Here is a 23,042-nt window from a genome sequence, read left to right as displayed (position 1 = left end):
GAGTCTAAAGAGAAATGATCCCTTCTACTAATGAAGTTCTCTTGTCGGTTTTTCAAAACATCAAGAAAACTTCCTTTACCATGTTTTAGTTACTTTCTTCATTCATACAACAAGATGCAATGATATTATGGGTTGAGTTAAATCTTGGTCACAATGGAAGTCCAGGTTGAGAATTGTCGCCAAATCCCTAATAGGTCAAGCCCAACCCAAAATATTAGGCAGGTAGAGTTGTTTCCTATCAATATGTGCAATGTTCCAATGTAATGATAATAATAATAATAATAATAAATAAATAAATAAATAAAATAAAAAGAGAGAAAAAACTCAACATTTTCAATTCTAAATTTCAATAATTATATTTACTACAATAGAGAACTCAAAAATGAATGCAAATTCCAATATAAGAGAGAAACAAGATTTGTTCTTCGGTTGAAAGTTTAAGAAATTAAAGTCCAATGTTTAAAAATACATTATATAGTCATATAGTGTATACTAGGGTGAGAAAACATTATTAGTTAAACACAAAAAAAAAATGAAGTTAGATTTAGGGCGGGTTAGGGTCAGGCTGGGTTTTCTATGCCTCAACCCAAGCCCGGCCCAACCCCACACAAGGTTGGGTCAGGTTGGCCTCATAGCCGGGTTAGATAGGGTTCGGGCTCAGGTCGGGTTTGGATCATCAAGGCTAAACTTACACCCCTAGTACCCGCACAGTATTAAGATGCCTCACGAAATACTGATGACTTCAATCCTCATAGACACCATGGTTTTTCCTTCACTCACTGATGTGCGATAAGTTTTACCCACAACAGAACCATTTCCCTTATCGGTCATGTTCAATTTGGGTTTAAAGTATCAGTACAAAACTAAAACCAGTTGGAATTAAAAAACTGGTCAAACCGGGAAAACCAATAAAAATACAAATTATCTTTTGATTTTTTTTTTTTAATATGTATGCAAAATCGAAAATGAACCTATAAATCTGATAATAGACCATCAATAGCTTGTTAAGATAACCTGATAAAACCCAAAATTGAACCAGACCAAAACCCAAACCCAAACTATTAAGGGCTTGACTTTGGTATGAACGGGTACATGCATGAAACAATCTATAAGGTATACGCACTTTTCAGATATTCTATTACATCATGGTTGCATTACCCACTGATTCCTTTCTTTATTTTATTTTATTTTATTTTATTTTATTTTTTAGGTTGGTAGTTCGGGTGTTGGGGGGAGTGGGCAGGGAATGATCCCATCTAGAGGTGAACAACTACTCATATATAGAAGATCCGATTTGTAATAACACTTGCATTTCCTCGTTGGAGTAGATGATCTATCGAAATTGATTTTTTAGTTTCATTTGACTAGAATTTCTTGTTTACATGTCAAGCTTCAGCCTGAATGAAATTGACTTTGTGACAATAAAGCATTGAAAAATCTTGAACAATCAAGAGGATGTTACCAAAAAAAAAAAAAAAAGAGAAGTAATAAACTAACTGGTATAGAATCATCTCTCAATGAGATTATATTCTCTTTCAATTAAATTCAACTGAATTGTCCTTTTCATTAGGAGAGATATGATTATTTTCCACTATAACCACTTAGTTTTTAGGCATTGACATTTTTCCGATTCCCATATTAATTTTCTTTCAAGGAAACAAGAACAGTAAAGTCAATAGAAATTATTGTTTAACCTTCTTTGCATGTATAATGCATGCTGTGTGCATATTTGAGATCAAATCAAATAACTCCAAAAAAAAATGATGTTTGTTCAATGCACTACCTTTAATAAAAACCTCTCACACCTACTAAAAACTAAATTAACTTTTCTCAGCTTAATAATTTATCATTAAAAATGTATATTCACCTTCAATGGAGTAGACTTTGTAGTTAGTTGACTTGATTTTTTTTTTAAAAGTTGACATCCACTTAAAAATCAATATGGGAAAGAAAGTCAAAAGTAAGGATCCTTATCACTTCCCTTTGAGCTGGTCTTGAGATGTACAAAATGTTTCCCAATCAACTACTCATTCATTTATCACTTAAATCTCCATTTAAAGTTGTTGAATGCATGATAAACAAAGCTTTTCTTTTGGTTTAGTTAGTTATGAATTTATCCATCGCAAAATTGCAGGGCAAATATGAAACTTAAAAAAAAAAAAATCATGACAGAAGAAGTATTATGTAAGTCATAAAAATTCCTATCCAAAAATAAAAATAAAAAAATGTAAGTCATAAAAATTGTATATGTAAGTTCAGGTTTATCCATTTTCTACTCAGTTAAAATGTGATCAGATCAGTAATTCTATCCTATTTTATCTTGAATGCTTAGATCTAGCTTAGGATGATTTTATACGGAAAATCCTAGATGCTTGGAATAAACTGATTCTGCGGCTGATCTGGATTGATCTAGACCAATTCTAGAAAGACCATTTTTAAAACCTAATTTCTGTTAATCCCCCCCCCCCCCCTTTTCTCCAAGATAAAGTATAGGTATAATGTAATTCATAAACACTACATATTAGGTGTTCCGATTATGTAATATCTATTATATAATGAATATTTTTAAAATATTGTCAAATAGAATTCAAGTTCGACGTGTGATTCATACATCCATATTACATTTTGCAAGAAATAAAATTAAAAAGAAAACTAAATAATTATTATAAATTTGAATTAAAAGGGACTAAATGGGGATACATTTGAAGGGGATGGTGAATGGACTCTGCTGGCTTGGCAATGCATAATCAAGGCGTATTCTCTAATTTGAGGTTAGCATACGAGATATTTATAGAATGCCATTATGCATGAAACAATACATAAAAATTTATCTAAATGCAAATGCAATATGGGAATACATAAAAATAAATAAATTAAAATAAACAAATCATGGAGAAACAATATAAAAATAACCCTTGAAAAAATCGAACATAAAATAAGAGATAAAATTACCATAATTCCCTAATGTGCTTAGATATATCAATGTGGCAAAACAAACCTCTAAGTTTCTATCGATTTACGTGGGAACAAACAAAGCATAAAGGATTTTACTAAAAAAACAAAAAACAAAAAACAAAAAACAAAAAACAAAAAACAAAACAAAACAAAACAAAACCTAAACGAAAACTATGAAGAGTTGGGAGGAGTAGAAGTGGATGTCAAAACTCTAAATTACACTAAAAAAAATTGGATTGTCTCAAGCAATTCACAATGTAAACTTTCATTGAAAATAAAAATTTACCAAAGGAACTTGCTAAGAGAAGAAAAATGTAGATCTTTTTAATTTACAGTTCTAGTTTTTTTTTTTTTTTAAAACTAAATGGCATCAGCTACATGGATCCAATACGTATGAAAATAAAAACAGAATAGAAGAAGTTGCATGCGGAACTAAGGTTGTGTTTGGTAGCCAAGAGAAGAGAAGAGAAGAAAAGAAAAAAAATACAAAAAAAAAATATTGTTTTCATAGTTTAAGAAATTATGATTGTGTTTAGTATCTCCTGAGTCAAAAGAAGATTTTTTTTTTTTTATTTCAAAATTAACTTTGGAAATGGTGAAGATTTCTTCAACTGCCAAAAAAAAAAAAAAAAAAGAGTCTTGCCTAAAACACAAGAAAACACAAAAAAAAAATTCTTTTCTTTTCTTCTATTGGTAGCCAAACGGACATAATTTTTTATTTTCTTACTATTTCATTTCATTTATATTCTTTTATTTTATTTTATTTTTCTTCTCTTTTCTAGATTCTTTTTTCTTTTCACTTTTTTTTTTTCCTTTTCCTCTCTTGGTTACCAAACATAGCCTAAAAGGCAGGAAAAAAATGGGGTTAGCAATAAAATAGAACAACATCCCAGAAATATCCCCTACAAAGAGTCGGCTACACAGGATCTGACCAGTCACCTTTCTTTTTTTTTTTTTTTTTTTTCTAATAATGAAAGGGAAATTACTCTTTGGCACACGGTGTTGTAGATCTCGATCCAGACGATCTAAGAAACAAGTTTATCAAACACCAAAAAATCTGTTTCTATACCCAGAAACGTTATCAAACGGTGCCTGAGACAACATTTGTAAACCTAGCATCTATAGCCAATCTATTGGCAAAAGAAATTAAAGACCTGTTTTTCTTAACTATATCAACAGTCTTAAACGCTATAATAAATTTATAAATATCAAACAAAACAGAGAATTATCCCCAAGACCAAGATAATTGACTCATTCTCCAACTAACAAATCATATCATAGCAATCAGGCCATACTTCTATTTCTTCCCTATGCAACTTTTAATTCTCCAACTAAAAAATCATATCATAGCAATCACGCCAAACTTCTATTTCTTACCTATGCAACTTTTAATCCTTGTGTAATAAGTGAATTTATCTAATTGAGGCATTCTTGGTTGAGAAAAAATGATTCCCCCTGACTCCTGTTAACATTCTAGCTTATGCAGCAAGTGTGTCAAATAATCAATTCATTCTGGGTTAGGTCAAAAGATCTTTTGTAACCTCAATGGTTTCTAGACATCTATTCAACCACGAGGCCAAAAGTTCTAGGCTTGGTAGAGGCAGAGCAAAGTTAGCTACTCCTCCCCTCCTCCCCCAACCCACCCCACTAACAACAATAGAGTATCTCCAATCACTCGCTGATGAGGATCAATCCCTTCTCATTAAAGTTTTTTTTTTTTATAGATGAAAGAAATAGTATTAACTATTAACAAAGAACTAGTCCGGGTTTGACAAACCACTACAGTCCATAATTATGGATTTCGTTTCTTAAGCAGTAATATAAAGTTGTTAGATTTAATATATAACATGGGCTTGTGCGAAAAGTGATTAGGAGTTAGAAAAAGGGGGATTGAAGTCCGTGGCCAACTTCGCCCTCCCAAAAAGATTGTAGATGCTTTATATCGGTTGATTTTTCATATATCTCTCATCCATGCCAGTAGTCTTTATCCATCCATAGAGAAGACTTTGAACTCCTGCCTCCGTACCATTTCATGTCAACATATAGTTAGCTTGGAATAAATGACGATCACCAGTTACTATAATGGCTAATGCCCATCCCGATATGTATATATATATATATATATATATGCTAACCCCTGTACGACATAGGGTGATTTTTTTGGTAAAAGGGATAAAACAGAAAGCTCGGTTCCATCAATGGTTTGCAACCTTTGTTGTTCTCTAAATTACAATGAAATCAAGACCGACGATGAAGTAAGGATTGTGTGTTTGGTGTTGAAACTGAACCTGATTCCTATGATGTCAAATGTAATAAAAGGCTAAGATGAACAAATTAAAAAAGCGAGTCAATAAATTCCTAGGGGCAGCGTGAAAGAAATACGTGAACACAGACTGAAAAGAAGAATTATTAAAACCCTCAATTCTCAGGCCAAGGGGTTCGGCCGCCTAAATTCTTCGTGAGAATTCACACGTGAGGAACAGATGACAAGTACTTTCCCTTAAATTGTGGCACCAACCACAAACGGGGTCAATGTCACCCCATCTACGTAGAATATCTTTTGTAGGAATGCCATTGTGGGCAATTCTCCAAAAAGAAAACCTTAAACTTGAGATAAATTAGTATGGGTGCCACAGGGCCGGGTTTCTTAAAACCAGCCCAACCTTGAATCCCCTTTAACTAGGCTCAAACCCACCTTGACCCTGACTCAAGGCCACAAAACTTCAACTTAGGACGAACCCTTCAAAGTTCAGTCCAACTCTTATCCACCCTGATTGGCCTTGATTTTTTAGGATCAGGTCAGAATGACCCTGATTAACCCTGACTCTAGTTTGCCATCAAGGGCCGGGTATACCTTGACCTCACCCTGCAAAATATGAAATAACTAAATAAAAAATATCCATAATAAATAAGAGATATAAAAAAAACACAAAGTCACAAATTACTTATCATGAGTAAAATATTCTAATAAGGCAAACAATTTGAAGATTTCAAAACCCTTGTCATGTTAAACAACGAGGAGAAAATCCTATGAAAAAAAAAAATCTAGAGTCAACATCAAAGGCAAAACTAGGGCACAATAGAACCAAAACCAAGACCTAAACTTAGGGTAAAAAAAATCAAGGCGAGATTCAGGCTCGGCCAAAGACATCACTAGTCAAAAATTTAAGGGCCAGCCTGGCCCTCAAGGCCAAAATTTTTGAGTTCGTACTTGTTCAGGATAAAAGCCGGTTCTGGCTATTGGGGCCAAACTTGCAACCCTAATTCTTAGTTCATAGAAAAAACATCACCATTGTGTGCAAAGCGATAAGCAAGAACACCTATTTTCTATTAGTTTTCAATCCACGCAAAGTTCCTTTATTTTTTATTTTTTTCAAATAAATAGGGAGTAAAAGTAAATAACAGTTAGGAGGATCGAACTCAAGACCTCCTGGTGAGCATGGGCTTTTTCCAAACCACAGCTCGCCAACTGAGTTAACCAGTTATTCCTCTAGTTGAAAACTGGAAAGATTAACCTTCACCGGGAGATGAAAATCGCACTTTGGTACCATCTATAGAAAACACAGTCAATCTTGGCTGGCAATCAGGTACCATGGCAAATCAAACCCGGTCTGGTCTAACATCCCATTCATCAGTCAGCCTTGGTTCGGGCCTGGTTGGGACCTCCCCAAACATTAGATCTTGGTTTAGGCAGCGTGGACAGCCGTGAAGTTAAAAATTTGCTAACCTCACTGCCCTGCTCATACAAGGCACACAGGATCTTTGGCATCAAAAACCCTGTAATTAGGGAGAAATGATATAAAGTTATTATTACAACTACGTGATTGAACTGTTGGCTCATGGGACTAACAGTATGGCCGAGGTTAGCAGTTCTGTGATGTTAGACAGACACCATTCGTAACACCACCCTGGCTCCCTACTCTCCACTTGGTTCAACAAAGCCACTCTGTCCTTTATTGCCAAATCAATCCCACCCCCTCAGCAGCAAGATTTGGGCTCTGCTCCTGTCCACCATCACAGTTGCTGCAGTGAACTCAAATAGCAAGAATGAGGAGTATCATCACTGACATCAGAAAATACAAAGGTCAAGATGGAAGTGCTACAAAAGTATATAACAGCAAAAGAGGAGAACAGGAAATGATATTACACATGCACATCATGGTCATTGTGTTTCATAAAGACAAGCTTTCAGCCGAAGACTCCATAAAATTAAGTAAATCAATTACCAGAAATATATTCCTGAGACAACAAAAAGATGAAAACACAGATTTTAGGGACAGCAAGGGATCAGAAGACAGTTCTTGACAAGTTTTTATGTTACAGCAGAATAACCCTACTTTTTCTTTTCCGTTCTTGTTTTTTCCCTTTTTCCCCCCTCAAGAAAAAAAAAGAGGGGGGGGGGTGGTTGATAGATTTATGCAGATAAACCTTATTCCATTGATCCCGGCCCATTCATCATAATCCATGGCCAAATCCATACCCAAGAAGGTGAGGCCTGACCATCCAACTAGGATAATCAAATGAGTTCAACCTTGGTCATGGCCCAACAATACCACAGCCTTATCACAACTAAATGAGGTTGGGTCTTGGGCACAAGGATCTATGAAAGACAAAAAAGAATAGTAAAAGAAAAGGAACACAACAACAACTCGTAAGAAAAATCCCACCTAAATGGGGTCAGCTACAAGGATCCTTGCCCTCCAATCAGCTTTATTCAATGTCATATCTGGGACAAGACCTAAATTGTGCATGTCTCTTCTCACTACTTCTATGGTCATTCAAGGCCCGCCCCTAGCTCTTCTAGATCCTTCAATCTGAATCATATCACTCCTCCCAAGGCCTCCGTTGAACATGGTCATGCCACTTCAAATGGCTTTGTCAGAACTTTATCATAAATCGGGGCGACTCCCAAATCAACTATGATACGGTCATTCTTTACTTTATCCTTCCTAGTTTTTTCATGCATCCATTTTAATATCCTCATCTTTGCTACATATAGCTTATCTATATGATACTTCTTAACTGCCCAACATTCTGATCTAACATCAAAGCTAGTCATACAACAGTCCTATAGAATTTTCCTTACAATTTTAAAAGAATGAGTTGGTCATACAACACTTCGGATACACCTCACCACTTCATCGATCCCACTTCAATTCTCTGTGAAACATTATCCTCTATGTCACCTTCTTTATTTTTGGTTGACCCCAGGTATCCAAAATAGTCGCTTTACATTATCTCTCTCCTCAATTTTCACCATATCATCATCCATCATAGTATGACTAAAGTTACGCATATACTCTGTCTTCGATCTACTTATCTTAAAACCTCTTGATCCCAAGGTTGACCTCCATATCAATATCCATCTTAAAACCTCTCCTCAATTTTTACCATATCGTTATCCATTTTAAAACCTCTCTCGTCAATTTTCACCATATCATTATCCATCATAGTGTGACTAAGTTACACATCATGTACTTCATCTTCGATCTACTTATCTCAAAACCTTTTCATCCCAAGGTTGACCTCCATTATTCCAACTTCGCGTTAGTCCATGTTTTTGTCTCATCCACCAAAACAATATTATCAACAAAGAGCATACACCACAGGACCTCATCTTGAATGCTCCTAGTTAAATCATCCATGATAAGCGTAAACAAATAAGGCTTAAAGCAAATCCCTGATGTAGCCCAATTATTATTGGGAATTCATAGCCTTGACCTCCAACGGTTCTCATACTAAACACCATGCCTCCATATATATCTTTAATTCTATCCACATATTTACTCGACACCCTTCTTTTCTCTTGTATACATGACAGATCAACTCACTAAGGACTCTGTGATATGTTTTTTCTAGCTCAATAAAGACCATATAGAGATCCTTCTTGTAAGCTTTAAATCTTCCTATATGCCTCCTAAGTAAGTAAATAGCTTATGTCGTGAATCTACCTAGCATAAAACCAAATTGCTTCTCCAAGATAGTACTTTCTCCATCTATTGCACCTTTGAATAACATCTTTACTTTTGTAGGTTTGAACTATAATGCTTCTCCTCCATTCATCTGACGTTTTTTATGTGCTCATAATCTTATTAAACAAATTGTTAACTAACAATCCTAAGCTCTTCTATTGATTCAACAACAATAATTGATTTCCAGAAGAACATCTGATTCCAGATAACTGCCCAAAATACCCAAAAGCTAAACACAAACCCAATGGTTGGAGAACCTACATGCTTAGCCAGAACAATCACTATGTAGCTCTGCCAAAATCTAAATTGGTTCAACACTAAACAGGTGTTACTTGCTATAGGTCCTGCATGAACACATTTTCTCACACATAACTCCATCTTCTCCTCTCACTAGTTTTTTTTTTTTTTTTTTTTTTTTTGGGGGGGGGGGGGGGGGTTTGTGTGGGGTGGCATCCAAGGTTGTGGCTCAGTTGATTTACATTTTCATGACTCATGCCAAACATCATCCTGCTATAATTTCTATATCTTTCTCCAAATTTTGAATGAGCTCAGGTAGACCTTTTCGTGCAGTCATCTAGAATTAAATAACAGTCTGTGACCTTGACCCCTCGACAAAAAAATCACCAAGGTTGAGCCACTTGATCAATCCAAAAGAGAGAAAAAAAAAAGCCTCCAGGGGTGTTTATGTTAATATTGTGGGTAAATTATAATAACAAAAAAACCATTAAAAAATTTCTCCTGATCATCGAATTGGTTGGGTTAAGTTGGCAATGGGAGACAAAATGAGTCTAAGCCCAACTTAATACAACTCAACTAAACCATATCCCAACTGAATGGGTTAACTACACAGGACTTGTTTTGCCATTAAATTTTATTCAAAGCCATATTTGATGTCAACCCTAGTCCATGCCTGTCTTTCCTCATCACTCCAATCATTTTAGGCCCACTTCTTGCTCTTTTAGCTCCTCCAACCTAAAGCATATCTAGGTATCTCATCAAATCAGGAATAGGTGTATGACAAGATCTAGATCACCATCCACTACCTGAACTTTTAATCAAATAGAAAAAAATGAGGATGTGTGAACCACCACTACAAGGATGAATGTGAATACATTCAAATACACATGTACACACAAAGAAAACAGTGTTCTCCACGATCAACATATTCGCAACTAGACTGCTTTCAACTGCTAACAGATCACCAAGAACCATCTACTCAATTCAACTAAACTCCAGCCTTACATCCCAAATAAAAGGGGTCAGCTACATGGATCCTGTTTCGTCATTCAAATCTAGTGAAAGCCGTGGATGTTGTCTTAATCCATGCATGTCTTTCTCACTTCCCCCAAAGCATTTTAAACTGCCCGTTGCTCTTTTAGCTCGTCCAAACAAGGCTTCCTAAGGCCAAGAGATCAAATAATTGGGACAAAATGCCACTTTATTTTGGACATTTAACTCCCATTTATGAATCCAAGTAAACTTTTACTTGACGGTAAACTCCAGGCTGGCATTCCTAAGGCCAGCTTGCAATAGCTACTACATGAACAAGAATAAAGGATGCCACAGGAGAAGGACCTAAGCATTATGGCCTGCAGTTAAGCAATGAAATTACAAAGTGGCACATGTGTCCAAGCAGTTCTCCATAGGTCCAAGGATGTCACCTGCAACATTCAGGGACCAGGAGAGAGACATCCACCATCATATCACAGGAGGAAAAGAATTCTCAAGCAAAGGACAAGGCCAAAATATCAGTATTCACTACAAGTAAGTATCACCTCACATCTGAACCAACCAATCGCATTTAGAAATAATTTCTTATGTAAGAACCATGTTTAAGATATTCTACAGTTTCGCTCCAGCCAAATCTGGAATACCATAGCACACAAAGCCTATGATTTGACCAATTAGGCCCAGTACCTCCCAAGTTGCAGGAACTTTGCAGGTGAAGCCCATGCAGGATTTATAAGAAAAAAGTCACTTGATTCGTATCCTTTCTGTAACTGGGTGTTTGGAGAGCTTTGTAAAGTTTAATCAGTGGTAGGCAAGTCCAGATGGGCCTAATCTAAACTTATATAGCAGCTTAGTCCTTCGTATAAGGCAGCAGGCGTTATGGAATTGTTTCTCAGCTGTAGCATGCTAGTCCATTGGGAAAGAAACTTCAGTGTAAAAAAATTGATATGCTGATATCAAAAAATTTCAAAACTCCCCATTTTCCAGCTTGTAATACCAAGGATCAATTGAGGAGGAACGTAAAAATTATACATGGGCTAAACATAGTCTAGCTAGTGGACCATTATTTGCCTCGGAGCTTATCACTCTTTGAAATGGAACCTTGCCCATCCTTCTAAACAAAAATTGACATTAGAGAGAGAGAGGGGAGAGAGAGAGAGAGAGGCAGAGAGGGAGAGAGAGAGAGAGAGAGAGAATAAAGGAACCATTCAAACTCTTTAAGACTCAGAACCACTCTCATCCAAGTAACACAAGCATCCATTTTAAAATACTCATCTCTGCTACACATAGCTTATCTATATGACACTTCTTAACTGCCCTACATTCCACCTCATAAATCATAGCTGGTCTTGCGACTGTCCCATTGAATTTTCCTTTAAACTTTGAAATGATACGTTGGTCACACAACACTCAGGTTTCATCTCTACTTCATCCATCCCGCTTTAATTCTCTGAAAAAACGTCACCCTCTTTATTTATAGTTGACCCCAAATATCTAAAATAGTCATTTTGCAATATCTCTCTCTCCTCAATTTTTAGCATATATTAATCCATCCTAGTGTGACTAAAGTTGCATCACTAAACAGCACACTAAATATGGCAAAAATATCTACTACCACTTTTTCATCAGAAAATATCAGTGAAGTTTTTTTTTCATTGGCATGTATAGTTTTAACACCATACTTAGCATGTCATTGAGTTAGTTACACAATTATTCTTGATATTTACAAAACTTACCTACAACACATTATATCTTCTTCAATAAATACATTACGCATTGAAGCTGCATCCATGATAAGGAAAGATGCATAATTGCTGATCCATCGTGAACCTTTATTCTTTCCTTCATCGGTTCTTCTGATTTATAGAAAAATATCCAACCCACCAACAATATACAACCAAGGATCCAAGAGCTCTATCCAGGCCCAAAACCCATGTCCTCATAACCCTATGAAAAGAAAATCAGTCCCACATGCACAGAAGCTTTCTCAAGATCAACTTTTACATACAGCCACCCCCCCCCCCCTTCTTTACAAATACCTCCTATTCTTCAAACAACTTCTCTAACCACTACTTATCTCCAGAAATGTGCTTTCAAGTTCAATCTTCTACATGGATAAGGGATGCCACTCGGGAAACATATGGATTCAAAGAAAGAATTAGAAGCCTCTATGATAATTAATGTTTCAACAAGCAAAACCCTCCCTCTTAATTCAGCTAATATAGTTTAATTTCTACTCAAGTTTGCATACACATGAAAGAGGCTCAAACCTTCATCCCCAGCATTAGGACGTACTTTTCTATTGCAACACATACCTTTTCTTTAAGTGCCAAAATTACCAATTTCTCTTTTAAGACCTTCACCATCTGTCCTCACCAAGTGGAACTACTCTTTCCATCCCCAATAAATCTCTATTTTCATATCTTTATTTTTTTCTTCCATTAGTATCCCACGCCTCTCAGATCCACTTCTCAGAAATGCATCAAATGGTATGAATGAACTCATCTTATGCTTCACAAAAATAATAGTATCTCCTGTCAACAGGCAGCTTATGGGTCCACCAGATTGAACAAAAGTATAACTAATATAAAGGAATGGTAATTTTGCAAATATAACAAAGATTGCAGGAGGAAGTGGCAAATTTGTAATTAAACATAATCTTAAAGGGGCTATGGTTAACTCAATAGGACAGGACACAATGAAGATTAGTATTTATTGAAAAAGGACAAACTTTGGAAGAGATTCTAAAATATGAACACAGGGGGATAAGAGAAGTGGTGAGGGGTATTAATGGAACTTAGGAATTAAGGGTTAGAAATCAACCATTAATATATCTCTTTCAACCTTCCGCCAACAGAAACAGCGGAGGGTGGTTCGATTCAGAGTAAGATAGCTCACTCATAAGACGTCTGATCAACCTGAAAATTTTGGTGGAGGTTGATAGCTCTAAGGTCCGTTGACTCCAACTGAAAGGAACTCACAAACGATCATAAATCAAAGGAAATTCCAGAAATTGGTACTGGAAATACAGTGGCAATACCGGGTATGAATCTGAATTCATTCTCACAGCAGGAGTGTTCTCTGGGGATGAGGTTCAGGGATTTCAATCGTCTATGGAAGGGCAGTCTAAACCCAAACTATCAGTCCCAATTGACTACTCACTAGCATGATTGTTCAACCCCCTTTCTGTTTGGTAGAAAGATAGTTGCAGAAAATAAAAGCTAAAACCCAATAATAACAGTAAAGATAGAAGAAGAAGGTAGAACAATAACAAGGATTAAAGGAGGAAGATAGTGAAAGTATAGAGAGATGATACCTGAAACAAAGAGAGAAGATCAAGAGGGAAGAGAGGGATTAGCGACATGGTTTTAAAATCGATAAATCGATGAATCGGATTAAGAATCGGCCAGCAACGATCCTAATTTCGGCGTTCCGAATCGGAATATTCTCACCAAGATTCCCCTAATCGGTGGGTAATCAAATCAAATGGCTGGTTCTAGGGTTTCTTATGACAGATTCTGAGCCGATCGGAATCAGCAGGGACCAATTCCTGCTTTTAAAACCCTGATTAGCGCCCCATAGCTCTTGGCAGCAACTTTAGAAAAACGAAATCTCGAGTCTGTCTAACAACAGACTACAAGCATCTATATAAATAGTGTACACAAGAAACAAAAACTACTCAAACTCTAAAACTGAAATAAAATTTGGACTCAAAAACTCCATCATAGTCTGAAACAGAATTCAAATTAACTCAAAATCAACTTTAACTAATAAATAAATAAAGATAAACCTAACACTAAACCCCACATGTAACTGCACCAACTCACTATCTGTAAAGGATAGAAGATCATTAAGCCCTTCCACAATATAATGTTCCTCTACAGTTGATAAGAACTTCACTAACACACATGACAATTCTGTGATATCCTCCTTGGTGTTGAAAATAATCTATGTGAAAAATCCATCCACCAAGTATAAAGAAGTGAACCCATGGGTATTATGGATCCCTTCTTCAACCATTCACAAAATTAGTTATTCTCCAGTAGACTTGGATTTGGATCCAGGGTTACAAAAACGCGACTCAGATCGCTTATGGGTCCACCCTAAATAGTAGGATACTATCAAATGAAAGGAATGGCAATCTCGTAATTTATTGGAAGTCTAAGTCACAAGAAAAGGGAACAAAGGGAGCAAGTCAAGCATAAGGTGAGAAGGGCAAACTTGGAATGAAATATAAAATACAGACAAAACAGAATTAGGATAGAAGAAGGGGAAAATCTGGAAAAAATAAAATAAAAGGGCACTAAACAACAACTATGAGGTTGTCCTCAACCTCGCATCAAGCAAAAAGGCAAAGAACAGGTATGGGTTCAGGGGTTCAGGTCTGATTTCTGCTTCACCACTAATCTGCTCCACATGAAGCTCCATGATGTAGATAAGTCACTTGGGCTTATTTTATTGCAAATAAGTCTTGGGTTGTGTAATGTATGTGTTGGGCCTTTGATCCCATGGGTTTTCTTTGAAATGGATCACTTTAATGGACTTAAAATATGGGCAGAAGGTAGGAAAACGGGATTTTATTTATTAGTTTAATTAGTTGCTATTTTATTCAATAAATGCCCATTAGGCAATTAGTTGGTTGTAAAGTCCTATATGGACTATTAGTTAGTTAGTCCTACTCCATGTTGGAGTCATAAAGTCAAGTCCTAGTCCTATTTTGAATTCCTAGTTGTAGTAGGAGTGTCTAGTCCTATTGGGAAACTAGCCCCTAGTTGTAGTAGGAGTGTCTAGTCCTATTAGGAAACTAGCTCCTAGTGTTGGGCCTTTGATCCCATGGGTTTTCTTTGAAATGGGTCACTTTAATGGACTTAAAATATGGGCAGAAGGTAGGAAAACGGGATTTTATTTATTAGTTTAATTAGTTGCTATTTTATTCAATAAATGCCCATTAGGCAATTAGTTGGTTGTAAAGTCCTATATGGACTATTAGTTAGTTAGTCCTACTCCATGTTGGAGTCATAAAGTCAAGTCCTAGTCCTATTTTGAATTCCTAGTTGTAGTAGGAGTGTCTAGTCCTATTAGGAAACTAGCTCCTAGTATTAGTATGATTGTAAACTTCCCCTCTATAAATAGAGAGGCATATATACCATTATTGAGAAGATTTGAATGAAAGAAAGTATGCATTTATGAAAGAAAGTTTGCAACTAAATTCTTAGAGCAGCTGAGATAGTTGTGGGTGAAAAGCCCAGGCTGAGATAGCCACTTCCTTTATTCTCTTTCACCCTTCTCAACCCCCCATTTGTTTTATTCTTCTTTTTTATTTTATTTGCTATAACATTCAAGAGGTATAGTTCAGATTTTGATAAAAGTCTCCAGAAATCAAAACCGATCAGCAATCCTAGTGGGAATAGGAGAGAGATCGATCTCCTCTCTTTCTCTCTTCTGTACTCTGTTCAGCTAGGTCTTCAATCAGGGTATTCCAGGCCTCATAAGGGTCCCACGATCCTTACCTAGTCACTGTTGGAAGCATTCAGCTGCTGTTCTTGAACGTTCTTCTCAGTTTTCTCTCCTAGGTCAGAAAATCAAAAAAGCTTGTAACTTCACAACTAGCCGTCAGAATCCTCTCAACTTTGGGGGTTTTTGTACCCTCCTTAGGGACTATCTACACCCAAAAGTGCAGCTCAATCGGACTCCCACAAACCTGGCCGCACCTTTCTCTCTCCAGCTCTATAGAAGGTTTTTCTCCCTCCTATCGGGTTGGATTTTGGACTAGTTTTGCTCCTATATGGGTATTGTATCATTGGGGGTTTATTTGATGGTATTATTTTTTTGTTTCTTGCTCCTATTTGTATTGTTTGGGGTTATGAACTGCAGAGTTAGTTACTTGTAATCTACTCCTGCATTACTCCAGGCAATGGAAGCTACTCCAAAACCCTTCTGTAGTCAAGCCCTAGCAGCTCCAACAGTCAACAACTGAAAGAGAGAGACAGAGAGAGAGAGAGAGAGAGATCTGGAATCAAGCTTGCGGTAGTTGTAGGGTCAGCAGCTATATCCGTTTTGATTCTTCCAAGTTGAATGATTTTCAAAGGCTAAAAGCTTAGGATTAGAGTTTCCTAGGACAGCCAAATTCACTCCCAAGGAATGAGGAAAGAGAAAACGAGGGATGAGGGAGATTGGGCTTTATATTGACAGCCTAGAACATATGGAGGAATAGTGTCTCCATTTCAAGTGAAAAGAAAATAATAGTAGCAATAAAATAACAAAACAAAGAAGGGAGAAGAGTGAAATTGAACAAGAAGGCGGGGGAAGGGGGTGGGCGAAGCTCTCGGACAAACACCAATGGCCACACAGGCTCTCAAACCAAAATACTCAAGTCATTCTTTCAGTCTAAATCTTAATAGCACGGTTACATGTACTTAAATAAAGAAAAGAAACCCAACTTCAAAAGAAGACCCATTCTAATTTGGAAACTCAAACTAATTAGGAAACTACTACCTCCTATAGCAATCTCCTACTTAACCTACCCAAATAAAAAGATTACACGTTAATCCCAAAAATATAAATAAATAAAATCCTAATAAATTCTACTAGACAAAAGACTCAAATTTGGACCTGGTTCCCAGTCCCGGTTCTCAAACAGGTTCAGAAAGATCCATGGGAGCGCTCCTGCATCAGCAACATTACCATATACTTTTCAAAGTATAATCTGCAAGCTACTTACTAAAGATTGCACACTTAGGCTTTCCATGATTCCAAACAGACAATAGAAATGTATACGGTTTTAAAAGTCGAATTAGAAGTTGAAGAAAACATTTAGGAGCATAATAGAAGTGGAATTGCTACTGGTCGGTGCAAGGTGTTATTCTTAAATATCTTTCTTTTTCTTTTTTTTTTTTTGGTAGGATGTTATGCTTAAATATCATGATGTTAGGAAACCAACAACTGCCTAGCGCCGTTGGTGAAGCTGTGGTGAGCTAAGCCCACAGCTCACCAAGAGGCCTCAAGTTCAAGCCTCCTGGCCGTTACCTCCCCACCCCGACCCTCTTTTATAGAGTAGGCACCCATCTAAAAAAAATGTTAGGAAACCACCTGTGAATCTAGGCTGCATAGATACAATTATAAGTGCCTCAATTTTACATGAATGCGCAATGCCAATTCAGAAAATCTAAATATCAGGATCTGTGAACCTGACCATCTATCCAGGCAATGTAGAGACAATAATCAATTCTATACATGTAAAGCATTATAGAGGATTAAAAAATAAATAATGTATTAATTGTAATTATACCAGATACCAACAGACATCTAATAGTGATGAAATCACCTTTCAGGAAATTAACTTGGACAACAAATGCAAGATAAAATAAACGAATTACTACCTTATGAAGTTAGAAGATCACATGGTCCTATCTTCAATCTGGGAAGGTCACTTAAATTTCGAAAATCAACGGACCACATACAAATGTCCCATCAAACACGAATCTACACTCTATCTCATTAGCTACAAGAATTTGCATGAAATATGGAGATGACATGATAAGAAATTGCAAGAGAGCAGAAAAGAAGTTTAAATAACATTACCTAGTAGATGGGAATGCTGAAGCATGCATTCAGAACAAGAATCTAACAAGATTGGAGCACAAAGATTCCCAGTAAAATAACAACACAGCTATATCACGATCAGAGTAGTGACAGCCTGCATATTTTCCAACTACCTTTCATCAAAAGCAACACAACCAGAATGGCTTCCATAATGACTAGCAGATGCAAATCAATCAAAGTAAGTGACAGAAGTTGTTTATGAGAAGTGGTACTCAACTGAAAATGTTGCTGTTTCTGCAGCCATGTAACAGTGGAGTTGTGTAACTGCCTACTGGGAGGATGGATGTATTGGAAATACTTCAAGCAAACCAAATTACTTACATGTATAGAAGACACACTAACCTAAGTACTTCAAAGAAAAAATAAGGAGAAAGTCAATGCACGCATTGTCAAAATAATCAAGTCTTAACATATCAAAGGCCTACAACATGGTTAAAAAAGTTAATGAAGCCTACGCAGTGTACAGGAAGCCAAACAGTGTACCACACAGCAAACCAACAATAAAGATGCCACAGCACGTGTGGTAGGTCACAATCTTCATTGTACATAATTTACAATCCCACTTCCAACTAATGATCATCGCTTGAAAAGCTATAACTATGCTGAAGTGGGCAAATTAAGTGCTCTAACACTACACAATCTCCTCATGTCTGAATCCACTATCTCCACAATCTGTACTGGGATCCAAACTGCAAGGCGAATCAAACCACTTAGAATTATCTGGGTAGAAGCTGTCTACCTGTATGCCAACAAGACCGACATCAACTGTACTGTCATGCCTCATGGGCTTAATTAACTTGGAATCCTCACAATCGAGGATGCTCTTCTCATCAAAATCACCACAAGCATCTTTCAACCACTTATCAGATTTACAGTTATCACTTATCAGCACTTTCCTACTCCTACAGTCTGTCCTGATTCGATCCCAAGATGCAACATCCCCAAGCGTCCGCTCAAAACTGTCATCATCCTCCTCAATAAGCTCGGTGTCCTTGCCATCCCCATATAACCGATCATGGTGATGGTTACCCCAATGAGCAAGCTCATTCTCTGCCACCAAAACATCATCAGCCTGCTGCTTCTCATGCAGTAACCCGATCGGCCTAGATGCATCCTCCCCTAGACTCCTAATCCTATTCACAATATCTGACAGTTCTCTAGAAAATGGCCCCAAAAGCTCCTGCGGCACTTTTAAAATTTTGCCTTCAAGCAGCCCAATTTCAGCCCTAAGCTCCTGAAGCTGGTGCAAAACTGAAAGCTGCAAATCACCATCGTCCTTACCCATTAGGGTAAACGAGTCTGTCTCAGTATCCTCATTCATCCCATAAACAGTATCCTGATCCATCAAGAATCCACCTTTATGCCCAACAACCCTATGTATGATCCTTGCGTTCCCGTCCAACGGCCCTGGTTCATGCCCAGAATGCACAGCATACAGCTTGAACACAGCCATCCCTTCTTCCTGATACACAAATGTTTTGTCCTTCTCATTATAGTTAGCAATCGGAACAATTGCTCTGATCCGGAACCCACAACCGCATCGTTTCGACGCATAAGGCTCCCTCTTCAAAATCTTCGATTTCTTCGCCGCAGGCTCCCCAGCCCGATGACAAGCATAATCCTTAACCTCCGCCATGAAGGGTTTGTACCTGATATACTTCTGACGAATACAAAGGACAACTTTGTGCTTCGCTGCCAGCTGCTGAAGACGGTGAGGAACCTCCTTGGCAGGAACATCGAAGGACTCCGTGTACTCAAATCTGCGGCGTTTAGTCCTGGGAGCGGAACCCGACGCGTCGGAGCATACGGGACAGGATGCAACACAAACCCTAATAAAGGACTCGGGAATTCCATAGAATTTGGCACCCACGGTCCAAACTTGTTTGATTCGCTCAATTGTCTCCTTAAGCCCTAAGTGCTTGAGATCGGCATCACCATGGAAGCTCGTGACGATGTCTTGCCACTGATTAACATGGGATACATACTGCTGGGAATTATTCTTGAAATACAATACCTCGTGGCCGTTAGCGTCGATGTGAGCGTTGAGCTTGTCTTGGATACGCTTCCAAGCCGTAAGGTAGGCGGTGTCCTCGTTCCGGTCCTTCCAGACAGAACGCCAGCTCTTAAGGACCGGCCTAGGGGTGGCGCGGCGGATCTCCTCAGGTGTAGCAAGCCGGCGCTCTAGAACGCACTGAACCATCAGAGCATGGGAGTCACTGTTAAAGGTGTAAAACTGAGAGGAGATATGAGGCTCGGGGTTGATGTAGAGCGGTGCACGCTGGTGCATGTTGGAGGGAACGGTACCATCAGTGGCAGAAGAGGCGGTGGTGGTGGAAGGGTGGTGGACGTCGTCTGCGTCGGAGGAGCTAGGGCTTGGTGAATCATCGCGCTTGTCTTCGTCTTCTTCTTCATCATCCTCATCTCGAAAAATCACAATTTCGGGCATGGAAGGGAGAGAGAAGGGTTCTTGTGGCTGAACTAGAGGTGGCGATGACGGAGGTGGATGTTGCAATTCCTCCGGTTGCTCCATGTTTTGGTGGTAGTAGTGGTGGTGGTGGTGGTGGGGGTGGTGCTGGAGGAGATCCTGTGTTTTGTTGGGGCTCATGAGAGAGAAAGAGAGAGAGTTGATGGTGATGATTAATTGATCTCAGTAAATCCTAGCTTCATATCTCTTCGACTTCTAACGACTGACATCGGGAGATTTTGATTGGTTTGTTTTGTTTTCCCCCTTTTTTTTTTCCGCCTCTTTCCGCCTGCCACATTGGTTGGAGGCAGAAGGCTCTTAGCGACTCAGCCTGGGCACTATAGGCGTAGGGTGGAACTTCTACACTAGCATCTTGTATTAGTTTTCCACTGCCAGGTCGCTCTGGTGGCTTACGCTACCTTTTGGAAGGACAAAGGTAGGCCCTGGGTTGGGCTGGGCTGGGCTGGGGTTTTGGTCTGAGACTTCTCCACCGCACAAATGTCTTTTCTTAAAAGAAAAAAAAAAAAAAAAAAAAGGAAAAATCATTCAAATTTCCTGTGATTTCATTGGCCCTACCCTCCTAATGTAAGGGCACGTAACCAGGTAAAGAGATCTCGTGCCCTTAAAAGGTACCTAGTGCACTTCTTGAATTTTGGGTATTCACATGAAAATTTTAATGGGCTATTCTTTTGTGAAACATTTAATGGGCCATTTCGACTAGATGTACTTACAATTCCTCGAAAACCAAAAAAATTATTTCTATATATTTAGGGGTCACGTTTTCGTCGGTCATGTCATAAGGGTTTCCTTACCTCCCAAGTGGATAGACATAGAGGCCATGTGAGTTGGTAGTATTTTTCATAGACAGTAACATATTAAATAACTAGGACTCCGTTTGATTGCAATAAGAATTTAAAGGAAATGAAAATGAATTTTTCATATTTTAGAAAAAGAATATTTATAATCATTATTTCATATGATTGTATAAACTACTTAATTTTTTTTAACCATATTTAGTAATGATATATTTTACATGTAATTTTTTTTTTTTTTTTTGTGAAACATATAGTTTTTATTTTACATATTATAGCAAAGGGTTTTAGATGCAAAGTAAAGTGAAATTTTATAGCCAAATTTGGAATGATTTGAAGTTAATGTTAAAGTTCACATGGGTAATGATTATATATATTTGCTTTTTAAGTATGAAAATTTCACTTCCCTTCCCTTTAATTTCTTTTACAATCAAACATAGCCTGAGTTTTGAGTTATCCATGAGCAAAATTAATGGGCTAATTTTTTTTATGAAACATTTAATGGGTCATTTTGACTATGTATCCATACCATTCCTTAATACACAAGAAAACTACTTCTATATACTCTACTATGGAAGGTTGATGCGAACCTAAAAACCATGACATCTTAAATAACTGAGTTTTGAATTATCCACGTGCAGCTTTTAATAGGTAATTTTTTATGACATTTAATGGGCCATTTTTTATGGGATGTTCTGACCATTCCTCAACACCAAAAAAAATTACTTCTATATTACAAAAAAAAAAAAAAAAATTACTTCTATATATTTTACTATGGAAGATTGATATGAATTGTGAAATATTAAATAACTATGTCCACACAATTGGTGTTTTGATGATATTCTTTAAATGCATCCAAGTTTCATATTTATTTGGATTTGATTGAATTTCTAAAAAATAATGAGTTTATGGGATTTTGATATATCCTAATTTGTTTTATATTGATATATGCAAGATAAATATAAATAAAAAGGTATACAAACAAAGAAAAGCTATTTTTGGAAATAATTTTAACCACCTGGCATCTCAATCGGCCAATTTATATCATTAAATGGGAACAATACAGGATGTATTGTATGGAAGGAATAAGGAGAAACCATATATTGATCACATATCAGATTTATAGCCCTATGAGGAAGAACTACTATCTCTTGAAATTAACTAATTGTTGACTGACAAAGCTGCATCACCACCCTTCCTCCTTCGTACGAAGGAAGAGGACGAAAAGCCTCCATAACCTCAATGAAGATTAAACACCCTTGGGGTTTTTGTGAGAGGTGAAAGTAGTATTTCAGTCGCGGCAAAGGTTAAAGGATGGTGGTTCAAGGAGGTGCGATTTGCAAAAAAATTAAAACTATTTAATGTTAACTAAGTTTTAGAAAATGGAGATTATCAATTCACCCTTCCATATAGCACAATCTTGGTGACACTATTGAGAACATGATTAATTTCCTTTATAAGCTATACTTCTAAAAATTGGCTCATTTATTTTTTTCTATACTTCTTACAATTCCAGTTTAGTCCCCATTGTCTCTCTTAATCTACCAAGGCATGACAAAGAACGTACATTATAGTGTGACTACAAGAGTCACCTCGAATAAAGCAAAGCTGATTTTCTCATTCACAAAATAAGTTCCAGTAGTAACTAGATGCTTATTGAGGATGGAAATGATGCATGCTTAATTAGGGAAAGATTGGTATTTTAGAGAAGATTTTGCAAGATAGGGCAAAACAATCATTTTAAGTATTGTATGTATATATATATATATATATATATATTGGTAACTATATATGCATGTGGTAATATGGCATCAAGTTAATTGTGAGTCCGTAAAGTATATCCCAATATTAAGGCTACTCATATCCGATGTGGGATAATTGTCTCGCTTTAAAAGCCAACAATTTCTTCTTTCATATGGGACTGAGGTTATATCGGAAGGAATTTTTCCATCCTCGGATACTACTTGTTGGGACTCGGATATAATTCATCTTTAAAAATTAGCTGTT

At 37.1% G+C, this 23,042-nt stretch overlaps 1 protein-coding gene and 2 long non-coding RNA genes across 3 annotated transcripts; all 3 read right to left on the bottom strand.

The window, feature by feature from the left end:
- Positions 1–6,716: 6,716 nt before the first annotated feature.
- Positions 6,717–17,732, bottom strand: LOC122081515. The gene is made up of 2 exons (XR_006141105.1): positions 17,537–17,732; positions 6,717–6,978 (listed from the first exon to the last, which is right to left on the bottom strand). It is a non-coding gene; the product is annotated as an uncharacterized LOC122081515 (long non-coding RNA).
- LOC122081514 lies at positions 17,036–17,529 on the bottom strand. Its single transcript, XR_006141104.1, has 2 exons — positions 17,350–17,529; positions 17,036–17,103 (listed from the first exon to the last, which is right to left on the bottom strand). It is a non-coding gene; the product is annotated as an uncharacterized LOC122081514 (long non-coding RNA).
- A 413-nt stretch (positions 17,733–18,145) lies between the features above and the next one.
- On the bottom strand, positions 18,146–20,491 carry LOC122081512. Its single transcript, XM_042648661.1, has one exon. The coding sequence runs from the start codon at positions 20,362–20,364 to the stop codon at positions 18,391–18,393; it is 1,974 nt and encodes a 657-aa protein (XP_042504595.1). The 5' UTR covers positions 20,365–20,491; the 3' UTR covers positions 18,146–18,390.
- Between the last annotated feature and the right edge of the window lie 2,551 nt (positions 20,492–23,042).

This window comes from Macadamia integrifolia, chromosome 6 (genome assembly GCF_013358625.1).
Source record: "Macadamia integrifolia cultivar HAES 741 chromosome 6, SCU_Mint_v3, whole genome shotgun sequence".
NCBI classification, from domain to species: Eukaryota; Viridiplantae; Streptophyta; class Magnoliopsida; order Proteales; family Proteaceae; genus Macadamia; species Macadamia integrifolia.
The sequence above is the reverse complement of the archived record's forward strand: the minus strand, read 5'-3'. Positions and strand labels throughout refer to the sequence as shown.

Excerpts from the sequence above, each read along its gene's own strand:
- LOC122081512 (XM_042648661.1), bottom strand. The coding sequence starts at position 20,364 with ATGAGCCCCAACAAAACACAGGATCTCCTCCAGCACCACCCCCACCAC.